Consider the following 12,612-nt stretch of genomic DNA (forward strand, 5'->3'; position numbering starts at 1 on the left):
TGGGGCCCTGGTACTTTTACGAGCAATGTGAAGTTCAAGGGTAAAGGGACTCTAGAAGCTATTAGAAGTACTGCTAGCCTGATCACCCCAGAAACTGAGTCCAGATCTTGGCAGAAAGTCTGTATGACATCCAGCTTAAAGCAGCTTTAAGGCCAGAGTGCAGGGGTGAACACTAAACTTTTGGAATGAAGAATTCCCAGGCTTTGGACAGAGTGATGGAAAAAGTGAAGCAGGACATGAGAAAGTTAATGGGAAACTGGGCACGCCATCTTACCAATTACACAGGGGTTCAAACCTGCAAAGAAAGGTCTAGTAGGCAGCAGCATTTTACTTACTTTATGATTATTCTGCAACTTTGATTACTCCCTTTTGTCTGTCCCACCTTATGAATAGTTTATATTAATAAATGCACCATGTATTTGTACGTTTGGCATTCTTGGTGTATTTCTTCTATGAGGACCACCTCCTATCACACCATTTAATCCAATTAAGGGTAAACTACAAGGCAGGAACTTTCCCTTTATCTTTAGAGTAGCATTTCTATTTTCAAGGGTGCTGAATCCACATTTTGCATGTATTTCTTAAATGGACTTCATTTTCAGGAAGTTAAAATATTTTCATATCTTCCTGTAGTACCATCTTGAATTTGGAAAATGGCCTCTGCCATTTTGCAGATATTTTTGTTAGAGGTTGCTACTGTGTCGCTAATGTAAGATGGCCAGAGGTGCATGACATGTAACATCACATGAGCAACAGTATAAAGGTTTTAGCATCAGGCACTTCCTGGTCATCAGAGTTTGCAGATATTATCAAAAAAAACTGTAGTGCATTTCTTTAGCTTCTCTGGTGCCTAAACCTCTGCATACTCTTAGATTTCTGGATGATATGAACTTGGTAAATTATCTCTGGATGTATGAACATTTAGTTGTGAACTTGTCACAGTTTTTGACCTGATTCTGATCCCTTTCATTAGATCATAATCTATAATTTCTAGGAAATGGCAGAACATAAACAATATTTAACACGGGACGAATATAAACTCACCAAATCTAAAGTTGTCAAAACGCACATCTTTTGGGCATTGAAAATACAACAGCATACTCAGAGAAAAATCCAGAAGGACACAATAAGAACGTACAAGCTCTCCACAGAAGGTTTCTAGACCAGGAACTGGAACCCTGTCCAACAGAGTAGCAGCAGCACTAACCATTTTGACACCTAACAGTGGAAGCTAATAAGCTCAGTTTTAAATGTGAGCTGTTTGTATAGTTATTTATAAGATTTTGGGTTATTTGTAGTCTCATAAATTGGGCAACACTATTTGTGGAAATGCAGGATCCAACGTTTCGTAGAGAAACTCAGAATCATGACTCTGGAGAATAGAATTCCAGCAGGCAGGGTAGCAATGACTTTTTAGTAATAAGGTCAGAAATATGCCATCTAAAATGACAAATCAAAATTCAATATTTACCTCTATATACTTCTCTACAGACCACTCCACTGCTTCCAAGGACTTCTATTTCACTCACAGTCCTTTGTATTACTTCGTTCCAGTCCACACTTGCCTTGCCTCAGTGTGTTTTCATTTTAATCTCTCAACTATTCAACTATTGCAGACCTTGCAATATCAAAATCATCACACTGCTTAGCATGGCTGGTTCACAGCTAAAAATGACAGAGTCAGAATCCCAGACTTGGGACTATTTGTGGGAAGATTGCTTGTTCTCCCTGTGGTTTTCTACAGATACTCTGCTGTTCCTCTCCCATCCAAAAATTTGTATGTGGAATTAATTAGAGAGTGAAAATACCCTTAAAGCCATGTCACATTATGTGACATTTCCACCGATTTTCAGACATAGCCTTCATTTACATTATCTCAGTAAGTCAGGGGTAGTCAGCGGTGTGATCCTGTGAAGCAATTCTTGTAGCCTGATATACCCAGGGACTCACTCCAACTAGTCCGTAACTAACTCTAACAAAATCAAACAAGTTTAATTAGGTCTTTAGTCATGGGGCGGGCTCTGTGTGCATGAGCGCTGACAACCAATGAATGTTCATCCGAAAGTACATGTCATATAACACAACAGCAAAGAATAAGAAACACACATCTCTTGGACCTCACAAACAGAAGAGAAGCTTGTCTGTCTCATGTCTTGTGTTTTACATATCATAACAGAATGGAGAGAAAAGCCAAGCAAAATGACACCTTTTATTGGCTAACTAAAAAGATTACAATATGCAAGCTTTCGAGGCAACTCAGGCCCCTTCTTCAGGCAAGATGTAAGATAGAAAAAAAAAATGATCAGAGATTGCAGCTAAATTCGCTCTACCTGTTTAACCCTCCATACAGCACTGGCTCTGTCAGGCAGCACGCTATTGACTGTCATAAAAAGGCACACAGTCAGTAAATTAAACATGTCTAGTGATTTTTGGTCATTAAAATTTGCATGGTCCGGCGACATGATCAGCAGCTGGAGTCAGCAAGTCTGACATTACTTCCAAATAGAAATCACGAAATTTGATATTGGCTTTGAAGCAGATAAGTGTAGGTGGCCATTAAGAGTTGGGGCTTGTCTAAGGCAGCAGGAATGATGAGAGAATCTCCAGCTCCTTGACATCTTAAAAAAAGATTGAGTGAGTCCATTAGATGAATGAAAGAATGTTTCTGTGAAATTAATAAACTCGGATTTCTTCTTGACTGTATATTATCCTTATTACATTTGCCAACTTATCTATGCCAATTGCCTTACACAGAGTGGGTAGTGCTTCTGGCAGTTAGAGTCCAGGGTTAAAATCTTACTGTTCCACTGCTAGTGTGGAGATTGCATGTTCTCCTCTGTTTAGGTGTGGTTTCTTTCCTCCATCTCAAAGACATTCAGGTTTTGTTTGATTGGTAACAGTGAGTGTCCCCTGTGGATGGATTAGTTTGCTATGTATTGTAATGGCAGGATATAAAAATGAATAAATACATTGGACACTACCAATTAACTTAGCTGCATATCACTATTGTAGATTGCAGGAATTAAAATCACAGATAAAATATGCAAGAGTAATACAGAAAAGTTTCAAACCATGCTGCCATACTAAGAAAAGAAATCAACAACACGCACTAAATGACTTCATTCCTGGACTTTACACGCCACTGATGAAGACACAAACTGACAAGAAGATTATTAACACAGGAGCAAAACTGAAGCTTTCCTGTAATTGTAATGGATTAGAGAGAGACAAACAGGATGAAGTATAGCTGTCTATCAACTAGCGTGTGCACCTAGCAGTTATATTATGAATGGAAAAGTTAAAAAATGCGAAAGAGGTGAGGAAGTCTTGCAATTCTTAGCAGGAGTGATGGGCTAATCTTTTTCAACTGTACACACCAAATCCCCCGGCCCTCCACAATACCTCCGCCTCCCATTTCCATTCCCCAGTGCCAGATGTGGTCTTTATCTCAGCACACTCCTCTCATCTTCCCAAAGGCGGACTGTGCTTTGCATGGTAATTAGCTCTTTTTTTATTATCAATGATGTGTTGCTGCTGCTCTCCTGGTCGTTTCCTGAGCTGTCAGTGCTGTTGCTTGTCGGCGCCGCACGCACTCACACACACACACACACATGCAGAAACGCGTGCGCGCGCTACCGCTCACACATATGCGGACACGCGCGCGCTGGCTCTCTCCCTCATGCTGCTGCTGCTGCTTTCTAATGCTTCTTGTTGTGGCTGTCGCCTGCAAGCTCAGTTACCAAGAAGGGACCTTCACTTAGCCTCGCTCACGACTCGCCGTTAACTGTGCCTCTTCCCCCGAGCTTCTGCTGACCCTGAGTGACTGTTGCATAAAGGTGATGGGTGCAAAATCCAAGGAGTGAGGATATCACCATGCCTACTATCTTTGAGAAGGAGAACAAAGTTGCCAGCATCTTTTTAATGGTTCGATTAAGCAGTCAGGTGAGAAGCGATCGTAGCAACCCGGCTTACAGTACCTGCAAATGATGCAAGCGCACGAGTGTTTTGCTGGAATATTGTAGTAGGCATACATGGAGTGGCGAGCGCAATGTGGTGATTTGATTGGTGGTTAATGAAAAAGCTCAGCTGTTCTAAGTGTGTTTTTATTGCAGAAATGGGATGACTGGGGCACAGGTCGTTACGTGGTGAATTGCATCTTACATCTGGCAGCACATTTTGCTTATGGATGAAAAGAGTTTCCTACTTTTTCTTTCCGATCAGTGTTAGACAAGTAGACGCGAGTGCTTTTTAAAGGTCTGACATGATGCAGTCCAGTCAAATCTTTTCATCATGCTTGTTTACATCACTTCGCCGAATGTATTATGCAATTTATTGTGCACGTGTCGTGTGAGATCCACTAGCCACAGGCAACTCCACAAGTGTGATTGGCTATGAATTTTAGGCATGCCACTTACTCCATTCCAAACTTTACCGAGAGAGCATCTTCCTAAAGAAGATATCCTATGTGCTCGTGTTTCATTTCTCTGGCCTGCACCTGGTATAGGAATTTAATGTGGATGGTCGATGCTAACTAACTGCAGAAACAGGTGAGCAACTCGTCGTTCTTTCAGCTAACCGAATAACTGCTGAATGCTGTTTTGCATTATGTTCTGTGGATGCGCTGCCGTCTATTGAGAGCCACAAAGTAGAGCATGATTAAACCGCTACTCTATAATTATTCTGCCCTATTATAACATTATGAGGTTGTTTAGCTTTATGATAATTGTATGAGTGGCTACTGCTTAATTGGGTTAAACGAGTTCAATTATCTACCTCATTAATAGTGCAATGGTCTAAATAATGCAGAAAACTGCAGTTAAACCATAAGGGAATTATTATTATAAATAGGTTTAAAATACCTAGCATGGATTTGTTGCTTAAGATAAAGTGCTGTAACTTAGAGACATCAGTCCTCAAGTGTCTTCTTGTTTTCATTCCTCTTAAACTTCTTTGTTCAACTCATTAACCTGTTTGCTCTTGAGGAAATGTTAAATTTTACTGGGCTATAGAGTTTGATGAAGTGTCTGCTTTTAAACTGAATCATACATTTACTAAGAGGTGCATCCATTCATAAACAGCTCGGGCTCTCAAGAACCATTTCTTTTCTTTTCTTTTTTTCCATCTAATTACAATAATTGCCTTGAGAGCTTACACTAAAGTGAAAACTAGATCTTGCTGTTGCCTTTCAGGAGCTCAAATAGGACCCCCTGTTCCCTCAGTAATTGCTTTTAAGCTTTTTTAGAGACCCTTGATAACCGTTTATACTACTGAGACCAACCACCTGTGATTCCATTAAAATTTCTTATTTTGATTCAGGAGAATATCTGACAAGCTTCAAGGTGTAAAGTGTGGAAAATCAGAGAATTGTGAAGTGCTTGCTTTGATGTTGAAATGAGGATGCGGTCTCGGTTTAGGCAGCATGTACTGTATGTTTGTATATGTATTTTATATGCACATTCCTAGGGTCAAGGGGCTCCCACCCAACACACAAGCCCACCAGGCAAAATGTGGCATCTTACAGACTCGGGTTCTACTACACACCTGAGGCCTACTTTTTACTTAAATTGCCAGGCATTGGAAATGCTTCTGATATAGCATGGCCCTGTACTAAACCTCTGGGAATCCATTTTGGCTAGAGGACAATATTCTGGAATATCTATGCTCACAGGGGCCTTTGCAATTGAAGTGTCTTTCTACAGTAGGAAGTCTGGGGCACTGAGTTTTCTTAAAGCGCTCTCACCATCTGAAAGTTGCCTTTTACTCACACATAGCCACTACTGGCCACATTCTGGTGGTCCCTTTCATTTTCATCTTGGCAACCTATCACTATAAACACTCACTGAGCAAATTATTAGGAACTCCTCTACAGCTGCTAATATATCCAATTATGTAATCAGCCAGTCTTGTGGCACAGCAGCGCAATGCATAAAATCATGCAGATATAGGTGAGGAGCTTCATTAATGTTCACATCAAACACCAGAAATGGGGGAAAAATGTGACCTCAGTGCTTCCGACTATGGTATGTTTGTTGGTGTTAGACGGGCTGGTTTGAGTATTTCTGCAACTGCTGATCTTGTGGAATTTTCACACACAACAGTCTCCAGAATTTACAGAATGATACAAAAAACAAAAAAACATCCAGTGAATGGCAGGTCTGTGGACTGAAGCCCCTTGTTGATGAGAGTGGTCAGAGGAGAATGGGCAGAATGGTTCAAGGTGACAAAAATGCTACAGTAACCTGAATATTTATTCTGTGTAACGGGTGAGAAGAAAAACGTCTCAGAATACACAACATGTCAAACCTTGAGGTGGATGGTCTACAGCAGCAGAAGATCATAATGGGTTCCACTCCTTTCAACCAAGAACAGGAAGATGAGTCTACAGTGGGCACAGTCCCATCAAAACTAGACAGTTGAAGAATGGAAAAATGTAACCTGGCCTAATAAATCTCAATTTCTGCCAAGGCACACAGATGGTTGGTGGTGGTTCCACGCTGCTGGTGGCAATGTAATTGTTGTAAGGGATGTTTTCTTGACACACTTTGGGCCCATTAATACTTGAATGTCACAACCTGAGTATTGTTGCTGACCATGTGCATCCTTTCTAGGCCTCAGTTTACCCAATGGCTACTTCCAGCATGATAATAAACCGTCACAAAGCAAAAGTCATCTCAAACTAGTTTCATGAGCATGACAATGAGTTCAGTGTCTTTTAGTGGCCTACCCAGGATCTTGGAGGATTTCAGTCCAATAGAACACCTCTGGGATGTGGTAGAAGGGGAGATTTACAGCATGAATGTGCAACTGACAAATCTGTAGAAAAAGCAAGACCAGAATCTCAAAGGAATGTTTCCAACATCTTGCAGAATCCATACCAAGGAGAACTAAGGCTATTTAGAGAGCAAAAGAAGTCCTTATCCAGTAATGGTATAGTGTTCCTAATAATTTGTTCAGTAAGTGTATAGTATGAAGTGAGTTTGTTAGGGAGGGACATCAGAGCACAGGAAAGTCCCATGCAAGGCAACAAAAAGACAGAAATCTACACTGGCCAGATGATAGCAACTCACCACCTTGGTCCTGCACTGGGTTTCCTGGATGAGTAAAAGAACATTTTAAGAAACATAAAGTGGCAGTGTTGGGTGGAAACCTATAATGTAACATTAGGTCATTAAAGGTTTAGACTTCAGATGATGTCAAAAAGAGACTGATGCTATAGGAGGTCAAAACACCTTTTGGCTGATTGGGGGCATCACATGGTTCCATGTAAGGAGAAAGGGAATTTCATACCAGAGCATATGCTGAGTTAGGGGTCTGGTCAGGTTGGGAGAGTCTCTTATGAGGTTGTAGGAGAGAAGGTAAAGATGCATGTAATAAAAAGAGAATTGGGCACTGGGGTGTTTAATGGTACTAAGGTGAGCAAGTGGGTAGGACCCCACCTGGTGGACAGAGGCTCAACGCCATTTTAGGAGGCCCTCAGTAAACAGGATCTGCCTTTTATTTTAATTTGGTGTTCTATTTGTGTTCTCTCTTTGGTTATACCTCCTTTGTATGTTGTGGCATTACGTACACATTTGGAGTAGAGGATCACCGTGTATGTGTTTGTGTGTGTGTGCTAATATATACAAGCTGTGTAAGCCCATCCTGTAAAAATCATGGGGTCCTAGAAACTATTGAAATTGTCAGAAAAAAAAACGAAATGTAGAGATGTCAGGTAATTGAAAGGAACTACTCTGGGCGTTTCTCTCCTAGGAGGTTTTGTTTTGCCGAAGTGCTTGCATCGTTTGTGCATTAGCAGCTAAGTGACTGTCTTTCTTCTGAGGCTTTGTTTTGCCAACATGCTCGCCTCGCTTATGTATTAGCTGTGGGAAGAAAAGTAAAAGGGATACCATTTTGCTGATGAAGCAAGTGACTCTTTCTTCGGAGGTTTCGTTTTGCTGACATGCTGGACTCGCTTGTATATCCTCAGAGGTGGAGCCCTTACCCTGACTCCACCCCTCATTTCTGGGCTGGACAGACAGACACACACACTTCCATACATAGACGTTTTTACGTACATAAGATATTATGATGTGTGAGTCCCTGTCTTGCACCCCAAAATACGAGGCTGAGTCTCAGTACTTTAGCAAAACCAACTTTATTCAGCTTGAAAGAGGAACAGCACGGTTATTTATTTTAACGGGACCTACCACAATCCTATACTCAGCAGTCGGGCTGGCCGTGGTCAGGTTAATGGCCAAGTAATACTGTTCCCTGCATTTACAATGTTCCTTGCATCACCCAACGACGGCAGGTGCTCATAGCGCAACTGCGATCTTTTCGGATTTGTTTTCGTGGCAAACTGCTCTAGTGCTGGGAGGTTGTGGTTGCCATGGCAACCTATAGGTTATCTTCCATAGATGTAGCGATCGTACTTTGGGACGCTCTACTGCGTGATGTCCCATTGGGGGGAGCCCCAAAAGAGTTTAGAAATTGAGATATATATATATATATATATAATAAAAAAATATAGTAATGATATAAAAAGCATAAAAGCATTATAAAAAGTACTTTATATAATGTACAGTATATAAAAAACAGTGATGACTCACTCACTCACACTTCAACAAAAATACTGTTTCCCATTTAGATAAAAAAGTTAAATTCGGATGGTTATTATGGGGCAGTAGGCATCCACTAAGAAAGGACATTTTGCTACAACAGTATTTAGGGGTAAACCCACCTCCCCACAACAGAAAAATGAAATAGTCCAAAATCTCGAAATTGCTTTGACATTATGGAAAAAAGAAAATTAGCTGATATGTGGTTTTTGTTTTTTTTTTTTTTTTTAAATTTGTCGATATTTGTTGATAATATTGCTCTAGTGAGGGAGCTATTCTTAGGCAGGGTGTCTTGTTTTTTTTCGCTAAGCATTGATAAGTGATCACGCGCACAGAAATGTGGCTGCTGCTCTGTGCAAAAGAAGGCCGAAGTGGAAGTTCGAGAAGGATGTGCTTAACAAGTTTTATCCTTGGGTACCCACAGTACTCTCCATTCTGTCAACTTTTTCTAACTGCTCATGATGAGGTATGAAATACATATAATTCAGTGGGAATCTGGGGGCAATGGTTGTTCCCCTTGGATTGTCAATCTGCCTTATATACAGTACATATACGTACTTCCAACAACGGGATGGGTGGTGGGGTCCCTTAGTGGCAAAATACATGCAATATTGTGGAAAACTGGGGTGTCCCCTTGGTGGTCAGACTGTGCACTCCGGGCCCATTTCAGGCACAGCACAGGCCATTGTTTTGATCAGTTGTAACACTTTTACATTCCTCAGTAAGGGTATTACCCATGGACAGAACATAGAGGAAGTTGACATTGTACATAGAAAACATTGTACAAACTTGGATAGCACTTAACCACATTAAAAACTGGGTTTAACCAGACCAGTGATCAGATTGTAACTGGATGTTGTCAGGAATGGGTAGTGACCATATTTGACAGAAGTGTCAATGCAAATGCATTTCTATCCACATACAACAATAACGTATGGGGGTTGCGGCAGAGGATGGTGGTCACATAGGGTGCTGAAAGAAGATGGGTAAACTCTGCAAAGGTGGCCTGCATTGACAACTGTACAACATTTGAAAGTGAACACATTAGTGTTATGGCGTGTATGACATTCAGCTATCATTTCCTGTCACATGCTTGGTGTGGCACGTCACCTTCTTTAGACTATTCCATGTTGAGTCATTAAAAGCTAGACAGTCTCCATTCTAACTTCAGGTTAGTAGCTGTGGTGCAAATCTTACATAACACAGGTGTGGTACACATGTCTCGTGTCCTCTCCATTCAGTCTCTATCCAGACATGATAATCTCAGGTGTAAGCGTAATTCAGCTAAATTACATAATCTGGATATGAAGCACAAGCTCCTTCCAGGTGTAGGTTGGGTGGATTGGTGATTCTAGATTGGCCCTGGGGTGTGCTTGGTGTGTGGGTGTGTTTGTGTGTGTCCTGTGGTGGGTTGGCGCCCTGCCCGGGATTGGTTCCTGCCTTGTGCCCTGTGTTGGCTGGGATTGGCTCCAGCAGACCCCTGTGACCCTGTGTTCGGATTCAGCGGGTTGGAAAATGGATGGATGGATGGATGGATGTAAATCATTAAGAAGACTGGTCCTTCATATAAATTATAAATACATGGAATGGCATTCATAATTATGCTTACTTATCACTGAATAAATGTTCATTATTGTTACACTGTATTTGTATTTTCACCATTTCACCATTATAATATAATACAATGTCATAATAACCACACAGAGGTCCATGTTTGTGTCCTAAGAGCTAAACGAGGTGTTACTGTAACTGCATTTTTATTCCCTAAACTGAAAAGATTGTAATTTTTTTCTGGCTACTCTAAATTAAAGTTTTCCTTTTATTTTTTTCCCCTAATTCTCCAACCATCTAGAACACATCAGAGCATCATTAACCTCAAAATAAGGAGCTCAAACGTTTAATTTTATTTTTAATTTCATTGTTTTCTAAGACATACAGTGGTGTGAAAAACTATTTGCCCCCTTCCTGATTTCTTATTCTTTTGCATGTTTGTCACACAAAATGTTTCTGATCATCAAACACATTTAACCATTAGTCAAATATAACACAAGTAAACACAAAATGCAGTTTGTAAATGGTGGTTTTTATTATTTAGGGGGAAAAAAAAATCCAAACCTACATGGCCCTGTGTGAAAAAGTAATTGCCCCCTGAACCTAATAACTGGTTGGGCCACCCTTAGCAGCAATAACTGCAATCAAGCGTTTGCGATAACTTGCAATGAGTCTTTTACAGCGCTCTGGAGGAATTTTGGCCCACTCATCTTTGCAAAATTGTTGTAATTCAGCTTTATTTGAGGGTTTTCTAGCATGAACCGCCTTTTTAAGGTCATGCCATAGCATCTCAATTGGATTCAGGTCAGGACTTTGACTAGGCCACTCCAAAGTCTTCATTTTGTTTTTCTTCAGCCATTCAGAGGTGGATTTGCTGGTGTGTTTTGGGTGATTGTCCTGTTGCAGCACCCAAGATTGCTTCAGCTTGAGTTGACGAACAGATGGCCGGACATTCTCCTTCAGGATTTTTTGGTAGACAGTAGAATTCATGGTTCCATCTATCACAGCAAGCCTTCCAGGTCCTGAAGCAGCAAAACAACCCCAGACCATCACACTACCACCACCATATTTTACTATTGGTATGATGTTCTTTTTCTGAAATGCTGTGTTCCTTTTACGCCAGATGTAACGGGACATTTGCCTTCCAAAAAGTTCAACTTTTGACTCATCAGTCCACAAGGTATTTTCCCAAAAGTCTTGGCAATCATTGAGATGTTTCTTAGCAGAATTGAGACGAGCCCTAATGTTCTTTTTGCTTAACAGTGGTTTGCGTCCTGGAAATCTGCCATGCAGGCCGTTTTTGCCCAGTCTCTTTCTTATGGTGGAGTCGTGAACACTGACCTTAATTGAGGCAAGTGAGGCCTGCAGTTCTTTAGACGTTGTCCTGGGGTCTTTTGTGACCTCTCGGATGAGTCGTCTCTGCGCTCTTGGGGTAATTTTGGTCGGCCGGCCACTCCTGGGAAGGTTCACCACTGTTCCATGTTTTTGCCATTTGTGGATAATGGCTCTCACTGTGGTTCGCTGGAGTCCCAAAGCTTTAGAAATGGCTTTATAACCTTAACCAGACTGATAGATCTCAATTACTTCTGTTCTCATTTGTTCCTGAATTTCTTTGGATCTTGGCATGATGTCTAGCTTTTGAGGTGCTTTTGGTCTACTTCTCTGTGTCAGGCAGCTCCTATTTAAGTGATTTCTTGATTGAAACAGGTGTGGCAGTAATCAGGCCTGGGGGTGGCTACGGAAATTGAACTCAGGTGTGATACACCACAGTTAGGTTATTTTTTAACAAGGGGGCAATTACTTTTTCACACAGGGCCATGTAGGTTTGGATTTTTTTCTCCCTAAATAATAAACACCATCATTGAAAAACTGCATTTTGTGTTTACTTGTGTTATATTTGACTAATGGTTAAATGTGTTTGATGATCAGAAACATTTTGTGTGACAAACATGCAAAAGAATAAGAAATCAGGAAGGGGGCAAATAGTTTTTCACACCACTGTATAGTTGCTCATATAAGCAGCATTTTTCACCCGTCTGTTACAGAGTTTGAAAGGTGGTGCTGTGCTTGAAGTATACTTTATACCACTATTGCACCTATTTTCTGTATCGTGTTTGTAAGATTTTTGAGACATGATTTTCAATCGTCATGAATGGTTTGTGGACTGTATTGTGATATGTGTTGACGTGGGTAGTTTAAGCAAACGCCATTGCAAATGCTAAAACGTGTGACAATGATTCTCCAAGGGGGACCACCAAAAAGGGGATGACTTTTGGTGGCAGTTCTGCAAGGGGGACCTCAACCCCCAGGACGATTGTGAGTCTTTATGAAATTAAAGAAGCCAAATTTGAGCCAATTAAGAACTACCGCTTGATGGGTTATTTTAACATTGAGAACATCTGTAAGTAGATCAACACAATATCCACTGCACACCAAGAATATCAGAACTGAAATAAATCAAAGT

At 40.9% G+C, this 12,612-nt stretch overlaps 1 protein-coding gene across 1 annotated transcript in view; it reads left to right on the forward strand.

Moving 5' to 3' along the window:
* The first annotated feature begins 3,686 nt into the window (after positions 1–3,686).
* The window catches only part of LOC127527565 (AF4/FMR2 family member 4-like), a 122,713-nt gene continuing 113,787 nt past the window's right edge, over positions 3,687–12,612 (forward strand). Inside the window, exon 1 of the mRNA XM_051926658.1 lies at positions 3,687–3,942. Within this exon, the coding sequence (XP_051782618.1) occupies positions 3,874–3,942 (69 nt within the window). The 5' untranslated portion in view covers positions 3,687–3,873. The remainder of the gene's footprint in view (positions 3,943–12,612) is intronic.

The sequence above is a fragment of the Erpetoichthys calabaricus genome, chromosome 4, assembly GCF_900747795.2.
Source record: "Erpetoichthys calabaricus chromosome 4, fErpCal1.3, whole genome shotgun sequence".
Lineage (NCBI taxonomy): Eukaryota > Metazoa > Chordata > Cladistia > Polypteriformes > Polypteridae > Erpetoichthys > Erpetoichthys calabaricus.